This window comes from Dermacentor variabilis, chromosome 9 (genome assembly GCF_050947875.1).
Source record: "Dermacentor variabilis isolate Ectoservices chromosome 9, ASM5094787v1, whole genome shotgun sequence".
NCBI lineage: Eukaryota > Metazoa > Arthropoda > Arachnida > Ixodida > Ixodidae > Dermacentor > Dermacentor variabilis.
Window position 1 is genome coordinate 115,106,949 of NC_134576.1, and position 19,634 is coordinate 115,126,582.

Genomic DNA, 19,634 nt, shown 5'->3' on the forward strand with positions numbered 1-19,634 from the left:
TTCCATCTCAAGCACACTTGCCGGGCGCCGACTGGGCACCAAGCATCGAACGCGCCACTTCAAACGCCACTCGCGCACATCGGCCGAAAATCGCCAGCACTTCACAGCCCAGGACGGCCAGCGGCAGCAACGAGCGAAAGCTTCCTCCAGCGCCAGAGCCGCCCATGCCCGTTCATGCCGAGCCGCTCAACGCTTTGATCAGGCGCACATCAGCGACAAGCGCCCTACAAACGGCGGCACTATGCACGAGCAAAAGCTCTCTCTCTAGAGAGAGAGAGAGAGAGGAAGTCGTGGGAAGAGAGGGCGAACGAAAGCGCTTTTCCCATCAGCCAGGACGAGGACAGCGAAATCCCGTCGCGTCTATTAGCGAATCAGCGGAGCCCGAGCACTTATGCTCCCGCCCCTCCCAACTACCGTGCAGTATGCGGTAAAAAGCTGCGGGTCGCGTTAGCGAAGCACAAAAGACAACCTGAAGGCATCCTCCATTGTGCGCTTTCGGTCCGCGCGACGACGATACAAACGAAAGCATCGGGGAGAGTTAGAGTGGCGCATAAATGGCCGTGCCTCCATCCTCCGGATGCGTTGAAGCCAGACCCAGCTGCTTGAATGGCTCACGCGAGCCATACTCTTCGCCGCACTGCACGGGCATCGTGAGGCGGAGTATAACGAGCTAAGTCAAACCCGCGAGTGTGCTGCGTACGATTGCTGGCTGCCGCGAGGCCTGAGCTGAGAAAAGCCCTACACGAATCCAGAGACAAAAGAGAACCGGCTTCTCTTGGCTTGGCTGCTTCGCTTCGGCCGAAAGCAAGGAACGCGAAGCGTGTGATGACATGTAAACGAATATAACGATAAAAGTGCCACGGTGCGGCCGTACAAAGGCAAAAAAAAGAAAGGCTGCGTTAGTATAGTCTAGTAGGATTCTAGCACACCGTCGCGTTAGTGCTAATTCGCTGTAGCGGCGCCAAAGCCAAGGCCGGCCACCCCGTCTTAGCGAGTCGGGAATGCAGACGCGACATCAGGCGCGCCCCAATGTCTGACGTCGCGATTGGGGATTGCTGCTCAGGGTATCCTGATGTTTTATTGAACGGGAGTGAGCTAAACCGCGCGCCGGTAGTTCCCGAATGGGATAATATTTAGGATGCTCTTCTCATCTTCCCGCCATTTTCGCCGTTATATGCATGCATGCATGCATGCATGCATGCATGCATGTATGTATGTATGTATGTATGTATGTATGTATGTATGTATGTATGTATGTATGTATGTATGTATGTATGTATGTATGTATGTATGTATGTATGTATGTATGTATGTATGTATGTATGTATGTATGTATGTATGTATGTATGTATGTATGTATGTATGTATGTATGTGTGCACTACTACGCCGGAATAAATGAGAACGGGAGAAAATAAAGAAGAGGCACCGCTCGTGTCTCATTATCAAAGTGGGGCGAAGCCGGGCATTAAGTCTACTTTGGCCCCGAAATTAAGCCTACCTTCCGCAATAGTTCAGTGACTACAGCATTGCGTTTCTGAGCACGAGGTGGCGGGTTCGATGCCCACCGCGGCAGCCGCATTCCAGTTGGGGCGGAATGCAAAAAAACGTTACTGTGCCGTGCATTGGTTGCACGGTCAAGAACCACAGATGGGAAAATAACTCCAGACTGTCCAACGGCGGCGCCCCTCGTGAACCACTGCGCAGATTCACGAACTTCAAACCCACAATTTAATTGATCTTGAAAACTATGCCTCTATGTGTGAATCACCCCGGTGTTGTATACAGCGGCGAATGTGGAAAAGAAAATAGGGGCCTTCTCGTTAAATTTCTTTTGTTCGCGTTTCAGCCCGGCGTGTCAGTGCGCTGGCGACGGACCACCTGTCAGTGCCAGGAGTCGCCAGTCAGTGCGTACGCAATCCTGTTCCACAGTTTCTTTTTGCCCTACCATGTCGCGATTGACATAAAACAAAATTTACTTACGATTACGATACTCCGTAATGCGAAATTTGAGCGCTACTTCACACGTGTTTTCATGTTGCGATACATTGGCTGGCGCGGATAATCTGCTGTGTCGTGCGGCACGCTGCAGTCTGAGCGAAGTGTCACGCGACTGCCTCGCTAATCGGGTGATCGTGAGAGGCAGCGCGTGGATGACGCGTTGGAGCGATTCACGGCAGCCGCCGCAGATAGACTTCTGCTCATGCAGCGCTTTGTTTCCACACAGACGGCGCGCGCTACGCTGGCGCCATCCAGTAGCCATCGTCGCCGCACAGCCCGTCCTGCGCGACACTGCCCTTTTCTCCTCACAGTTCTGCCATACCCTCTCCCTCCGCTTTCCTCCTCGCGCTCTCTTCGCTATCGCCGTCTCTCCTCTCCCGCTGCGCGCTACGCGTTCGCTTTCATCCTTCGCTGTGCTCGTTCGCTCGGTTACCGGGACAACGCCGACGCTGGCCGCAGGAACGGGCGTTGGCGTTCCTGCGCTCTAAAGAGTGCCGTAGTTGTCTGGCTAACACGGCTACCGACACAGGTGAACACTAAATTAAAAATTAAATTATGGGGTTTAACGTGCCAAAACCACTTTCTGATTATGAGGCACGCCGTAGTGGAGGAATCCGGAAATTTCGACCACCTGGGGCTCTTTAACGTGCACCTAAATCTAAGTACACGGGTGTTTTCGCATTTCGCCGCCATCGAAATGCGGCCGCCGCGGCCGGGATTGGATCCCGCGACCTCGTGCTCAGCAGCCCAACACCATAGCCACTGAGCAACCACGGCGGGTACAGGTGAACACCGTCGCATATTTTCCCGATCAATCTTTTTTTAGCGATTATAAACACATGACTCACAAGAGGCTTCATAAAAGTTAACACGAACTACAACAAATTTAAGAAACACTAGCTATAACTTGCCAGCCCAAGTAAAGATTTGCGTGGTTGTACATCTAGGAGGTACATAAGACACAAGATGCTTCACACGTGACTTGACGAGGCAGCGATGAACGCCGCGTATAAGCCCCGATCGCGCAAGCAAACAGAAATACCAATCACCAAGGCCTAGGCACCCGCGTTTTCCCAGAGATAAGAGGCGCCATAAACACACATCGGCCGCAAACATCGGAGGCTCTGCGCCCCGACAACGCGCAACGCCGAGCGGATTCTGGCAAAACTGCAAACCAAACGGAAGAGCGAAATGCGCAAACATTATATAAGACGCGCCGCAAACAAGGCCCACCGGCCTGGCGCCTGTCGAAGACGAGGACGGTATAGATGATAAAAGGGAAGGGGCGTGCCAGAAAATTAGATGTCCAAGGGAGTACGGGCCTCCACGAAACAAGACAGTAAGAGGGCTTTGAGTTGGACAGAATGAACTGCAGGCTCCCTCGCGGGGGCTTGAGTGTGTGCCACCGCCGAAAGCGCTTCACCTTGGCGGGTCTCGAAAATAACCAACACCCCCTGGGTTGCCGTTTCTATTTTGACTTCTTTCGTTTCTCTTTCTTCTTTTTTTTTTTTTTTTTACTGGCGTAGCTTTTCATGAGAAGGAACTTCCCACTCTTGGCAGACGCGAGTTACTTACGCCGTCCCCGTTCACAATTATAAAGAAAGAAAGAAAGAAAGAAAGAAAGAAAGAAAGAAAGAAAGAAAGAAAGAAAGAAAGAAAGTTATGGGGCTTAAAGGAAAGCGATGGTTTATTGACGAAAGGCGCTGTTATCGCCTGGCTCTCGGCTGATAGCGTGCTGCGAGGTGAAAGTTATAAGAGAGCCTGCTTCGGCTAATGGGAGTCCAAATTCCACCGACTGCTACTTTTGGCTTCTTGGTGGGCTATATGCTTCTAGACCACGCTGAATGTTTAGATCCACAAAGCGGACGTGGGGACAAGGCGAGAAGACGAAAAACACTGTAGCCGACTTATGCACCTTACGTCTCTCGTATTCTGCAATATTTAAAGCTCTTCACGAGCACAATTAGATTACTATTACATGACGTGACCACTTCTTGTAGTCATTTTTTTTACCCATCAGACTATCGATACATTATATGCACTTTATTCAGTATATGTATATACATCGACCCGTAATATTAATCACATTTCCTATAGGCTAGGGTGGCTCGTAAAAAACGGCGAACGGCCAATCGACGTGAAGTAGGCTGCCGGTACAACGGAAGATCTCACAAGAGAAATTTTTTCGAGACTTCAAACAGACACGAGAGCCGCAGTTTGCAGCTTGCGCGCAGTTTCGAAATCAACGTTGTTGTTCATAGTGCAACCAATTTTGCGCAACGTGAAATTCACCTCCCATCTAAAATTTACTTACGTTTACCTCAGAGCGTTTCTCTGTTAATATCGTCTTCTTTAAAAGATGGCAGAGACGAAACGGTGTCGACAACGGCGCGGCTTCGCGAACGACACGACCGATCACGACAGGCACGTGCCTCACGTGTCGTACGGCGATTGGTTGCAAGAGCGAACGCCTCGAGGCGGTGCTGCCCAATCACGGCAGCCGAGCGAGGACGACGGCTCCGAAGGCGTTGGCCAATCATGACGCGGATTTACGTGGCACGACATTCGCCGGCGCCCAAGCCAATTCAGAAATCGATCTCTGGCGCACAAAGTCCCGCAAAATCCGGTCTCTCCGCTTAGCCGAAAGGAAGATCTAACTTGCACGTTGCTGCACGTTATTAGTGGGGCAAACGCGTGGAAGCAGAAACAGTTCAAAATAAGAACGCCAGCGGCTGCTTCAGAAGTCTAGGGAGCGCTCCCGCCGTTACCGGCGCCATCGTAAACATCGGAGGTAAACATGGCGGTGTAGAGCGGAGCAGCGCCAACAACGGCAACAACGAAAAAAAAGAAAAAGAAAGTTATTTTTCCGGCGAGAACAACCAACATTTTCGCTAACAACGCCCCGGCGTCAATTAAGTATCGCGCTTCACAGAATAAAGCGAGAAGGTGCGCTGAAAAAAACAAAATGGAAAAAAGCGTGAGAGTAAACAGTGGGTAAACGCAAGAGACGAAAGGGGGAAAGAGCACGGCAGCCACAATTGCAGCTTCCAACGAGAACTTCGCTAACCACGATGCAACAGCCGGCACCATCGCCTTCGCTCGACAACGAGAACAACGCCAATGAACGCGCACGTGCGTGTGAGTGTGCTTGTGCGTGTGTATGTTCAGCACACAGGAAATAAAAAAAAAACTGCTAAATTAATGAAAAAAAAGAGAGAAGCAAGCGGCAGGCGTGGGAGGAGATGGGGCGGTGCGGGAAAAGAAAAAAAAGGTGGTCTATACGTGCTCCCTTACGTAAATAAGACTATACGCAGACCGCGAGAAGGCTCCGAGAGGATCAGCGCCGAGAGAACAATCAACTCGCTTCTCGCGCTCTGGGTAAACGCACCCTCGACCTGGTCGCGGAAAATGAGAGAGAGCCCTGAACAAACGAGCCTCTCGCGAGTCTATTTATCCTCGGGGTCCGTATTCCACGAGAACGTTCTCACTCTTCAACTGTGTCCGCAGGCGGCCGACAATCGCGACGTTAGGACACGATTCCTCTCCAAGGTGACCATAGCCAATGGTGAACGACCTTTGCGAAATCGGCTGCTGGTTCAGCTCGGTACAGGCTGCACGCGGCCCGGGGGGGGGGGGGATACCAAGAAAAAAAAAACACTTTTTTAACCTCCTTAGCGCAGCTTCGGTCCGCACCTTGCTCCAAGAGCGCTATGTGCGAACAAAGTTTGCAAAGTGGTTGCTTTGTACGCTGTGGAACGTGTGAGGGACTTCACATAATTCTCACAAATCTCTTTGTTGCTACGGCAATTATATGGACACTGCAGGCGAATTTCCACCGTTGCCGCGACGTTCCGTGTGCAGACTTAGTGCGCTAAGATTACGGTCTCGCGTCATATATGCTGTAGGTGCGAGTGATATGCATGAGCCGAGAAGGACGGTGACTTGATCTCGCGCATGCAAGGAAGTGAGGCGGCGAGCAAGCGCGCCATCTTTCATAACGCGCAAGGCAGCAGGCAGTGGGGGAGGGGGGGGGGTGAAGGGGAGTTAACTTAGTTAGTAGGCGAATTTATACAAGTTTATACGGTCGAGAGAACAATACTATCCTTAGTTCGTATAGCTGCCTAATAATTTGCTGTCGCAATCGAAATGTACGTTTTTTCTTTTTCTTCTGAGACATCCACAGACTGTCTACAGAAAGCGCGATTGGGGCTTGCAATTTTTGTCGACTAAGGCGCGTAAACACTCCACAAACGCTGACGCAGATTCAGGGCGGAAATTAGAAATTTCAGCCACAGGCACCTCCAGGCGCTCACCGCAAGCCTATAAACTGCCGAGGCGCGTTAGTACACAAAGACTGAATATGTTGCTTCAAAAAGAAAATAATAAACGGAAGCTTATCGCGCAATTCGCTTTGAAAGCCCCATTCCCCGGAGAAACACACTTCGTGGTACAAATGTCAACAACACTCTATTCACGTCGTTGAACTGGTCCGCCCCCCCCCCCCCTTTCCTCCGCGCAAACATTAATCGTATGTACTGCTGGAGAAAAACAACAAAGCAAGTACACTGAAGAAAAACAAAACTGGACTTACCCCGATCTGACTCCTGCAGACGGTCCACTGCGTAGCGTTGCGGGGGCGACGGTCCCGGGACGCGAATCGCATGCATGTCGAGTAGGGAATCATGCCGCCGCCGGCGACGATGCGCTAGGAAGCGAATGGGAGCACTGATTCGACACGACACTCCCGCGCAGTTCCGAAGGCGACGCGGCTCCGTGGCCCGTCACTTCGTGGAGATGGGAGTGGATGAGGAGATCGACAGGAGGGGTGACAGCGCACGGTAAGACAGAGTCCAGCGCATCGACTGCTGATCGCTTCGTAGGACGACTCCCTCGGGTCGATTCGACGCGACAGTTCGAGGAGGCTTGAGCGTCAGGAACAGGTTGTTGTTGTTGTTGTTGTTGTTGTTGTTGTTGTTGTTGTTGTTGTCTGCCTAAAGCGCTTATTTCTGACCTGCAGTCGAAGCGCTCTGCGATGTAGAGGTGCGGACTTGGCTAACTCGACGTTTGGGTCGATTTTTTCCAACGAGTCTGCTTTTAAAGACGACCGACGCTCAGACTTGCGCGTTGAGACCTGGCTGAGGTTGCTTGCTTAATCTAGAACTTCTCTTAGTTGTGACGTACTAGAAGCTTGGCCCAAGCGTTCTTCTGGTGGAAGAAATTGCGATTCTCAATTCGCGCTCTTCCAAATAGGAGCGCCTTTCTCGGGGTGCGGATTTTCATTTGTGCTAACAACACGACGTCCCCCAGGTTTTTCGGTGAGGAAAAGAAATTGTTTCGATGATTATCACGGCTCGCAGTCGAAGCCAAGGGGTGTAAGAGCGCGCTCGAAATGATCAACCTGAGTTTCCGCTTTCTTACGCTGAAGTCACCTAAGTGAGCGGAATCTTAACGCGAGAAAAACTATAAACAGGTACGATGAAGTACGTAGCGATGTGATTAGTGTCTCGAAGACCACTGCGAGGCGGTTATGTCACCTGCGGTCTCTCAGTTTTGTTCACAACCTTGTAATCTGCGCACTTCTGGCAGCGCGTTCACTTTGAAGTGTTCTCAGGCGAGTTCCTACACACTGGATGTTTCACGGATAACTATAAGCAGACGACACCCGGGAAATTCTTTAGCAGACGACACCGAGGACAGCGTTTCGTGTAGATCAAGTGTTGCTTGGCTATTGACAAACGCAGAGGGTTCGCCCGTCACAGGTGAGTCCTCTGAACTGTGCCCCGGAATTCTGTTCAAGGAGCGCGGTATGTAAGTTGAGCCTTCAGGATGCGTTCGACAGTGCTTGGGAACAAGTTCAGAGATAGGTGCCACACCTAAGGTCAACTTCAAGTAGCCGACAATGACGCAGAGGCTTAACACACGGCAATTGTTTCAGTCGAAAATGATGGAGATGTTGGTGCGGGTGTTTAAACGCACGACAAACATATTATTCTTAACATATAAATAAGTGAAAGAAGAAAGAACGTTCCGGGAAGAACTGCACTTCGATTCAGTCTGCAAACATTGACAACTGGCCTACTCGCGACAAGAGCACTCAAATATGTGTTCCGTGTTTCTCACAGCGGACTACTAGCATAGAAATGACGTCAATGCTAGGAGACAACAGTTCTACGATGTGTTATTGACAAGACGGACAAGTGATACAACAGAGTTCGGTTACGTATTAAAACCCTGATGACGCTAGAACGTTTAGGAGACACTCGAAGGTGATGCTCAACGACTATCGACAGATGAGGTGATCTTTAGACCTTGAAAGCCTGCGCTCGCTCTAAAGTGAAAGCTTACACCTTCACGGCGCAATCGTAAGACGTTATTTGATTCGAAAAAACCGTTTCCAGTATTGCCAGTGAGCGACGCAACAGTCTTGAGGCGATGAAAGAGCGTACAAAGGGCTGGTCGTAGGTGAACACGAAGAGTGCGCTTTTCTTTTCGCACAACGTGACAGCCAAGACACCTGACGTAGATGGACAGAACAGCAAAAGTGCGTGCGATACAATCTGTAGGTAAAGTTGAGCGGCGACTTCAACGAGGATCCGGCAAAGTCGCAGACGACGCGTTCGCGGACTGTGACAACTCGATGATGAACACCAACGACCAGGGGCTGCAGACGACAGGCAATAAGTGGGCTTGGTTGGTCACGTGACAATGACGCTGTCAGGACGTTCAGGGTCACGTGCGCGCCTCAGCGATGACGTCACGCACACACGCACACACACCGTAGGTAAAAATTGCGACCCGACGAAGGGATGGGGTTCTTAAACGATTTCGGCAACGAACCACAGGACGACCAGACGACAGAAGTGATTCCACGACAATGGTTGGTCCGGGAAACGAAGAATCGACGGGACACGGCTGGCGGAAGTGACGTCCTTTGGTGACGTAGGCTAGAAGGTCAGTGCAGCGCAAGAGTCCTGGTGTTGTTGGACCGTAGGAAGGACGGGCAGGCGCCCGAGGGAGAGGAGGAAGTGGCCTTCCTCAGGACTGTCTCCGGCCGCGCGCTCGCTCATGGCTTCCGGTTCCACGACTCTGCAACAATAAGAAAAAAAAAAAAAAGAGGTTGAGCTGAGAGCGCACGGCGACCGACTCACGGGTGCTACGGGAATGAATGACAGCTAACGTATACCTGGAAATTACATGAGCAGCAGCAAAAATTGCGGGAACGTTAGCATGACAAAAACACTTCATTCGGACACTTCTGAATATCTGAAGACATATCCTATGGACGAGGACGTTCACCACCTTATGCGTCAGCGAGTTTCTTCACTATGGTTGCGACCAAGGCTGAATTTTTCCGCGGAAGAAAAAGCCTTATGAGAAGAGACGCCCCTACGCGTCCTCTGGTCCAGTTTCTAGAAAACACAAAACTCATCCCAAGTTGGCAACCATGTGCAGGATCAATGTGGAGAGTGATCACAGAGTGCCCACATACGGCCGACGTCGCCCGCTATAGCGCGTACACACTGGCCCCAGCTGTTACTGATATGACTTGGTGGCGTGAAAAAGACATGCTCACCCCATACATGGCGGCGCTATATTCGCCAATGATATAACCAGCGAGTGAGTAGACACCGAACACAAGAAAGAAGCGACGAGGAAAAGCGCTCACTTCCAACTGGCGTTTATTACAAAGAAGCGTGAACATGTAACCTCGCGCACGTGATCACAATCACAGTTGCGCAAGTTGACAATACCACCACAAATAAACAACAGCGAGCGCCAAAAGCCTAAGGCGGCTAAGCAAGCAAACTCCTTATAAGTCAACGCTATGAAAGGTTTACTGATACAGACGCCTCCCGCAATAGCCATGTGGTTGCGATCGCGTGCTCGAGGTTATATATATATATATATATATATATATATATATATATATATATATATATATATATATATATATATATATATATATATATATATATATATATATATGTTAGTGCTTCTTTGTAATAGACGCCAGTTGGAAGTCATCGCTTGTCCTTGTCGCTTCTTTGTTGTGTTCCGCGACAGCTCTCGCGCTGGTTATATCGTTATGGAATGCCAAATATAGCGCAGTCTCGCACATTGCTATATTCGCAACAAGGTTTGACACAGGTCTAGTTCGTGCTCCGTGTAATTGTGAATTACAGAGCACGCCGGGACAAGGACAGGAAATGACGAGGACACGCGCCTAGTTCTAACTGTTTCTTTTTTATTGCCCGCGAGTAACACATATGTGCACACGTGAAATATACACAAGCATGAATATGCCGACTATATTCGCACTGTCTTGCTGTGCTGACCCGCATATACACAGGGACGCACGCAGTCCTCCACTCTTCCACTCACTCACTCACTCACTCACTCACTCACTCACTCACTCACTCACTCACTCACTCACTCACTCACTCACTCACTCACTCACTCACTCACTCACTCACTCACTCACTCACTCAATATTTTACGAACTACCGAAGAAACAGCATCGCTGTCTAACGTACGGCTAAGTCACTCTGTAATTTATTCGAAACGTTGTAAACAACTTTCAAACAGGAGCAAGCTTAAGGCTGCGACAGCGCGGGTAAGAAAACAGGCACTCCGTGCCACTCGCGAATAGCTGAAATTGAAAACACAAAACCTTTGTTAGCGCTCACTGGTGACCCGTTCCCGTCGCGCTTTGACTCAAAGCAGATAAACGAGAGCATAGTGGCATCGTGCCACCAGCGGGGAAACAAAACACCCACGTCCCGTTCCAAGCCACGCTCACTATTCTGTACGGCCGGTGTTAAGCTGGAAAGCCTGAGCAAGTAATACGACTGAAACACGCGAACTCTTAACCGCTCCGGCCCGAATCCGAGGCTCCTTGCAGCGCCACTTCCGTGCTTGCGACCGGGTCGGGTCGTTCCTGCAGGAATTGGACGACCCTAGAATTCCGGAGACGAGCGCTTGCCAGTGCGCGCTCCGGCATAGCTGGCTCGCCGTGCGAGGCACAATTCCTGCGAGGGGTCCCAAGTGGGTCAAAGGGAGGGACGCCTGGAAGATGCAGAATCGAGTTATACGAACTACAGGAGAACGAGGGAGAAGGGAAGCACCGTTTCGGTGCCAACGCCTTGGACGGAGGGGACCATGGATCTCATTGAGGCCTGTTATATAGCGAGTACGAATGCGATACCCTCGTGGAAACGGAAGCCTCGGCGAAACTTTGGCACACGGTCTTAAGCTGCTAGCTCTCTCTCTCTCTCTCTCTCTCTCTCTCTCTCTCTCTCTCTCTCTCTCTCTCTCTCTCTCTCTCTCGTTTCCTCATCCTTTTAGTTCCTTCAACTCCATAAATGGGCGGGGACGGGAATGGGCCAGTTACGGGCACCAACTAAATCGTGTTTTATTTGGTAATGCTCCGAATGATAGCAACCATTTGTCGCCGGCTTTTCTATAACCTTTGGTGTTGTCCAATCAATGTACAGAAATTGAGTGCGGAAATGAGCAATTAAAACATGCACACTCAGGTACGCGCGCAACGATGAGAGCTTAGCGTCGGGGCGCCTGAGTCGATGAGCAGCAATGCGGCAGGCGCGACCGGATACTCGGTTCAATGTGCGCATAAGTGTGCGGGCGGCGAAAACTGACGAAGACAAAAAGAAAAAATGCCGAATCAGTATGCAATGACGAATGAAGCCGAACTAGAACCTCGTACGTATATTGGTGAAACCTATATGGAGTCAGTGCTAAAGTCTTAAAGGTGATAATTAATTAGCAATGTAGCAATTCGCCTCTTCAAAACGAGCCGCTGTCGCGGAAATTGGCATGGAGCGCTTCTGAAAGGTTCAAACGGTCTTCTCTTAAATTAAAACATTTATCATTCTCGAACTGTTTAAAATTCACGTACCAAATCTGTGCGAAGACTTGCAACTGGTGTATTAACTCATGAACAGTTCTGAAAGCAATATTTGTTCTTTCCTACGCGTACCTCTTCCGTGATTACTATTAGAACTGAGCGTGCTATAAGCATGTAAAAATGGAGCGTGTATGACCTGCCCGCGTTGTAGTATGTCAATTTTCTTTTCTTGGCTGTGCATGTATACTGTGCCCTATACATATTCAGCGGGCTGCACAGTTTGTCGGGGGCTGAGCTTGCGTTCAGGCGTTTAGTTTTTAAGAGTCCTTGCGCCCGACTAGAATGTCTTTGACGGTGAAAAACGGGTTTGTCTTGACTTCTGCAGACTTTAGCGATCTCCTTGACGGCTCAAATGACAGCGAAAAATAAATTACGCTTAATGTCCCCTGCAGGTCTCATAGAGGTTGGCTGTTAACAGCTGCCACTGATCTCGACGTATTCCCATAGAACAGTGCAGTCGACTCCCGTTAACTCGACCCTTGCGGGACCTCTACATTGGGTCAAATTATCCGAAAGGTCGAATTATCCAAAAAAGGTCGAATTATCCGAAAGGTCGAATTAAGAAATGGCGGCAAAATGAACAGATTAAAATTTTGCTTCATTGTTTCAAGCAGTCTGCGATGTCCTTTTTTTTTTTCTTCTTCCACTTGAACCGCGAGTGAACCGGCAAGCGGCGAAGACAGCCGACTTGTTTAAACGTTGTCTCAGCGCTAGACAGTTACGTTGCTGGCGACGTCGTCGTCGTCGTCGTTGAGTGGGCCACAAACATAACACTGCAGTCGCTACTAACGAAAACCCTCAAAACAGACGAGAGACGTAGAGTCGTCTGCTGAATTTATTGTAACCACTACGCTCCGAAGCTGGCGCCGGTTGGAGTCAGTGAAGGTCGAATTAACCGAAGCGGCATGCTTTAGCGTTCTAACTAAACCAGTTTTCCTTCCACGTAAACGTATATGGTTCCTTGCCGGGAACTCTTTCGTGCATTCGAATGAGGCGAAAAGTCGAATTAACCGAGGTCCTATCAACGTAAGTCAATCGCAGTTCTATAGTGAGTACAGTATACTGAGAGTCACAGATGTGTTAAAGTTTTATTGTCTCTGTTTCTCGTTTCTTTCTCGTTTGCTTGGTTTAGTGGTTTTTTTTTTTTTGTCGTTTTTCAGCGGCGCCGGAAGAGGGCGCAAGAAGCAGCCGTGTGACACGCGTGTTACACGGCGCCAATCGCGACGCGCTCCGTGAAGGGAGACCCGACGCCCGGTGGTGCAGGGCCGGGGACGCAAATAGATGGCAGCCGCTCGCTCAGTGCGCCCCATCACCACGTCGAGACGAGCGCTTACCTCGCGCAGGCCGCGGGGTTCTCTCCGCGCTGGGAAAGCAAAGCGAAACACCGGTTCTGCTCCGGCACTAAGGCCGCGCTTGATGCTACGCGCTCTTCGCTCCTAAATTTCCCTCTTCGCCTACCATCAAGCATATCAATACGCGCATCGGCCCTTTTATAGCCCGTTTGTGACTTGGAGTAGTGCGCAAAGTGCAAGAAAGAAATAAAAGAAAGAAAGAAAGAAAGGAAGGAAGAAAGAAAACGGCGGCCGCAGCTGCGTCTGTAAGGAACATCCCTATTAAAACAAGGATAATATGCAGGCTTCATTAGTGCGCGTTTATAATGCACGAAACTTTTAGGGGAAGGACTTAATGTTCCGAAACTGAACGGCGCGTTGCGAGGAATGTCGGAGTGAAACGCTCTGAATAAATTTCGCCGCGTAGGGGTCTTTTGACGTGCCGCTAAATCTAAGACAAAAGCGTTTGCACGAGCAAGCGAATGTTACCAACGCGCATCTGCTCTTCCAATGCACCCCACTCCTTCTTTGTCTGTGCCGCCACCTTCATTTTCGCAGTAAAAAAAAAAAAAAAAGAAGACTGAATAAGAAAATACCAGAACGGCAACGCAACATTTGAGTCGAAATGACGCGACGATTACGTTAGCGAAGTACCAGCGACAGTTGATGACACGCACCCGGCCCCGTCGCCTGCAGCTGTTAGCTCTCATTGCCAGGCGTGGACAAGGGCGACGCGTGATCTATGTCAAGGTTGGAATGATGACAGGCGTATGCACAGATAAGTACAAGGCATGTGGTAAGTTGTCGTTGTTGTCTATCAGAACTCGTGGTGCCCTATAGGCTTCTAATGCCGCTCGTGTCAAAGTGGCACCCAATCTGGAGGACTGGGCCAAGAACGGCCGTGCAGATGCCCAGGGGCCCAAGCTGTCTACGCGAGCACGTATAACCAGCGAAACATACCCAGCCGAACATACCACGCGGCACGTATCGAACAGCCCAGTTTGTCGTCTGCGCTAGGCGAGGAGAATGTTGACGAACCCCAAACCTCGGAGGAGAGGCTATTGTATTTTGGCGGTCGTAGTTGTAGGGAGAACCTTGACTCTTCGTCGGGACTTAGGCGAGCAGGGTTTATTTGCAGTATTTACATTTTGAACAAGAGATACATTTACACAGTCTATGCGAGACTCCCAAATGGAGCCCGCAAGACGAACATACAGCACACAGCTCACGAGTACATTTCGAGCACAGAGCACGACGACGAGCACACACCAGCAGCCGACAACGGCCGCTTATAACCACTCCTTTCGACGTCATCGTCCGACGTCATCGTTCGACGTCATCGTAGAAAGTCCTCGTAGAAAGTCCTCATGGTCGCCTTTGTGAGAAGGGGGTAGGGGTTTTACACACACACATGCCGCACAGGTTTCAGTGCTCTCTCCGAGGGCCGACGACCTTTGCAGCGCAGTCGTCGTGGTATCCATTGTCCCGCGTCCCCGTAGTCTGGCGGTCACGCCCGAACCCAGCCGGCGCCTCTAAATTCCAGAGCGGACCTCGCACAGCGGCCTCCGCCGCTGCACATTGTCTGGTGTCTCGAAAAGCGCATGGGGAGGTTCCGCCAATTGCCTCCCCTCGAGAACTCCCCCGAGCTGACCCCTCGCCGCGTGACTGCCGGCTATCCGCAGTTCTCTGAAGTGCGCCACCACCGCGGTTGGATCGACGCACCTGCAGCGGGCTGAAATAGCTTGCAGGTCCGCATCTCGGCAGGCCACTCCTAACAAGCGGAAGAAAGCTTCGCTTCAAAGCTTTATAAAGCGAAAGAAATGTGCCAGTTGCAAAGTGGCGAGGCATCATCACGATAGTATAGACGGCCGTATGAATATACCTGTACGCCCGAGGGTGGGAAAATCGAACTGCGATCCAGGCATGGCGTCGAGAAGGCAGGCACGTACGCCAAGTCTCGAACGCCCTTTTCGCGTTGTCTCGGACCGCTTACTGAGCCCACGCGACGAGAGCAAGGCGAAGGACACACGAGCAAACGTGCATGGTGACAGCTTTATCGCGGCGTCGTAAACAGAAACTATTTACAATGCACCGAGAATAGCAGCAGCAGCAGCAGCAGCGTTGGTGGTCGTGTTAGTAGCACGTAGCGGGTATAGTACTATAGCGGAACGGTGAGAACAACTTCGCCCTGTGGAGGCGTCTCTCTTTTCGGAACTTTAGGACCGCGCAATCTCGAGGTGTCCCCTCACCGTCCTGGCAGCGCGCCGACCAAGCAAAGAATAGAGTGAGCGAGTGTATACGGAGAGCGCACCCGCGGAGGCGTTTGGAGTCGCGTTTTTGGAGACGACGGTAAGGTATAAGACACAAGTAACTAATAATAATAATGACAATAATAATAAAGCGGGAAAGAATGATAGAGTAAGGGAACAAGACAATAAAGTAAGAAATACGGAGCGAAGGAAAGAGAGTGGGGAAGAAAGGAAGAAATAAAAGGAAGCAAGGAAAGAAAAAAGAAAGAAAGAAAAGGGAAAACAAGGAAAGAGTGAGGAAGAAACGAGGAAACGAAAGAAATGAAAGTTAGAAGTAAAGGAAGGAACGAAAGAAGCAATAAAAGTTGGAAAGAGGGGGCGAGAGAAGAAAAACCAAGGGAGGAAAGGGAAGAAAGGAACGAAAGAAGGAAGGAAAGTAACAAAGTAGAAAGCAACGAAGCAAGGAAAAGAAGGAAATGAGAAAGTAGTGAAAGAAAGAAGAAATAGGGCAAGTAGAGAGGAAGGAAATGAAAAATGAAAGAACGGAGGACGTAGAAAAGGGAGGGAGGGGAAGAAAGGAACGAAAGAAGGAAGGAAAGTAATAAAGTAGAAAGGAATGAAGCAAGGAAAAGAAGCAAATGAGAACCTAGTGAAAAAAAGAAGAAAGAGGGAAAGTAGAGAGGAAGGAAATGAAAAATGAAAGAATGGAGGTCGTAGAAAAGGGCGGGCGGGGAAGGAAGAAGTGAAAGAACGAAGGAAGACGGAAGTGACGAAAAAAGGGAGGACTGGAGTTGGAAAAGCAAGGAGGGAGGAAAAGGAAGAAATGAAAGAAGTAAGGAAAGCACTGAGCAGACTAGAAGAAGGAGAAATAAATTAAGCATAAGTAAGGACCACAATTCGGCGCAGCGGTATAAGTGAGTGGCTGGTCGACCGTCTCCGGCGGCGGCTCCCAACAAAAGGGAATGAGTGATGAACGCTCACCGTCCCATTCACGAGCGAGCGTTTCATCATTCAAGACTTCGCCTTTCATTCGGTGCCCACACCTTCTGCTGCGCTCGCTGTATCTGCTCTTCGCTGCACCTTGTAGCAGCGAAATATACGGTATACATACAGAGAGCGCCTTCGGGCAACAAACGCTGTTACCTCGCCACCCCTCCGCATCCCCCCCCCCCCTGCGACTCCTCCCTTTGAGTTACCCTTCATTCTTTTTTCATCGTGGTTTAAGCATCAAAGAGACTGTGGTACGAGGGAAGTGAGCGAACACTCCTGCGTGAAAGTTATTTTATTCATGTGTTTCATTCACTCATTGCTGTTAACGCGTTAAAGCTCGCTGTTCAACAAGCTACAGTCATAAAGGGGAAAGCTTGAGCGAAAACTTAAGGAACGTGAAGTGATGAGGTCGAATGGGAAAAAGTGTGTCCCTCCCCCTCGCCCTTTAATTACAAAAAATGACTCTTCACTTTTTGTTGACTCTCGTTCGGGCAATGTGATGAATTTCCGAGCATGTTTTCTAAAGGCCGCCTAACGAGATGAGGCCGAGAGGGAGAAAACGGAGGAGCGTGCCCCCAGCTCGCTAACCATTTTTTTTTTTTGTCGTTTACTTTCTCTCCGTCTTAGAGAGTCTGTTGCTTTTGATCGCGAGTTTTCTATAGGTTGGTGGCTGGAGGGGGGGGGGGTTAAGGCGAGAGCAGGATGAAGCGAAAACGTGGCATAATATCCTCAGCTCCTTAGAAAGAAAGTCTTTGAATGTCACCTTAATTGTGTATCCCGTTTCCTTTTTTTTATATTTTATTTCTGAGAAAGACCAAGGAATCTTTAACTGTGCATTTAGTAAAAGCTTCCCTGATACGTTATGATGTGACTCCCGACAGCGCAAGCAAGCACGCACACACACATACATACGTGCGTACCTACGTACATACCTGCATACCTACGTACATACCTACGTATACATACATACATACATACATACATACATACATACATACATACATACATACATACATACATACATACATACATACATACATACATACGTACGTACGTACGTACGTACGTACGTACCTACCTACCTACCTACCTACCTACCTACCTACCTACCAACCTATCTACATACATACATACATACATACATACATACATACATACATACATACATACATACATACATACATACATACATACATACATACATACATACATACATACATACATACATACATACATACATACATACATACATACATACATACATACATACATACATACATACATACATACATACGCATGCACACAAAAGGACCTGTCCAGTTCCACCAACACCACACCAAGCGCACCGTAATATTTTATTCCTCGTGCGACACTGCGATTTCCAACTATAAATTGAAGAAAGAAAACAACAAGAAAATAGATATTACGCAAAGAGAAGATGAAAACAAGTATATGCATAGAGATAAAATCAAAAGATGCAGTTCAAGGAGTTTATGCGTGTCTATGGTTGGAGTCCGCGTTTCTCATATAACCATGCTCGTGCGGACAAAACTATACGATCACTTCTCCCTCGCAAGCTAACTTGTGTGTCCATTTATTAGCATTGCTTAGCATACGTGAACGTAAGAAATTAGCCCCCACTATGGTTATCAAAATTGTCAATTAGAGATACACAGCACCCAAATCTGCTCTGGAACTCATCGCCACATAATGAGCTATAGTGTTGCAAGGAACAGAACTATCCCATCGGGCTTACTGTCCGCATCTGACGTCAGCATCGCCAGGTCCTTGACTCGCGGCTATAGTAACGCGCGGCGTTGCAGCAAGTGTTTGCAGCAGACGACTCCGCTCTAGATTATTTCGAGCTCTTTGCATACTTGGCAGGCTTCTTGCCTATGTCATTCCACTTTCTGCACGAGCCAAAGCAGCTATTACAAAACGCGGCGACGAGATCAGGCAGATGTGAAGCATACTTATAGCTCTGTGTTAGAGTGACACACTTTCTTCGTCTTTCTTTATTTCTTTGGAAAAGGGGGGGGGGGGGGTGCGACCCAGGAGACTGCTGAGCGCGCTGTGCTGCTTTGCGCCATTTTTACGCTACAGACGCCCGTTATGAGCAGAGGGAGGGCGTCTATTCTATAAAAGAAACTCGACAGTGTTTAGGTCTGGATACCGCCTGTTGGATCTTGCTGCCGTGGTGACGTCACAGCGTGACCGTTCCATATATTTTGCAAACTAACTGTGCAGGCTCTTCATAACAGCATGCCTGCCAAACTGCGAACTTAAATATGCTTCCGTCCACGCATCCACAAACGCATATTTCTTACAACGTTCGGTAGGTCCGGTATGCATGTTTAGTTCCTAACGAAGGCCATGCTACGGTAGAAGCGCTTGCAACTAAACATGCATTTTTCGTACGTCAGCTCCTTCGTTCTAGACAAACATACATACGCACATACATACATACATACATACATACATACATACATACATACATACATACATACATACATACATACATACATACATACATACATACATACATACATACATACATACATACATACATACATACATACATACATACATACATACATACATACATACATACATACATACATACATACATACATACATACATACATACATACATACATACACGCGCGCACACATACACGACATCGGGCATTCTGCAGGTGTTTAACTCGCGGTATCGTTTCGTCGTCACTCATTTCTTTTCCTTTAATCTGTGCTGTCTACCCGTTCCATTTTACCCTAATTGCAGAGCAGCGGGGCCAGCTACACTCCTCCCGCCGGACTCTCCCCGCCTGTGGTCTCATTAAAACTCTCCTCTCTCGCCCTCTTCACCCCGCACTGTAGACGTTGCTCCGAAACAGCGGGAACGCACTGCAACCCTCAGCGCTGACGGCGCGCGAGGCCTTCGCAGCCATGAGAGGCCTCGCGCGCAAGCGCGCAGCGCGAAATAGCTTCTCGGCCACAGCGCAGCACAATACCAACAGCAAAGCACAATACCACCAGCAACGGTTGTCCCATGGCGTATACGGAGTACGCCAGGCTCGCCAGGGTCGCTAGCTTAGGGGTGGGAATGCCTCCACTCCCGGCGTCTCACGACGATCCGC

The 19,634-nt window shown here is 49.4% G+C and overlaps 1 protein-coding gene across 6 annotated transcripts in view; it reads right to left on the reverse strand.

Moving 5' to 3' along the window:
- The window catches only part of LOC142557325 (uncharacterized), a 412,081-nt gene that overhangs the window by 131,175 nt on the left and 261,272 nt on the right, over window positions 1-19,634 (reverse strand). For all 6 annotated transcript variants that reach the window (XM_075669074.1, XM_075669068.1, XM_075669069.1 and 3 more), the window contains one exon: window positions 6,591-9,085. In XM_075669074.1, the coding sequence (XP_075525189.1) occupies window positions 6,591-6,683 (93 nt within the window). In that variant the 5' untranslated portion in view covers window positions 6,684-9,085. The remainder of the gene's footprint in view (window positions 1-6,590; window positions 9,086-19,634) is intronic.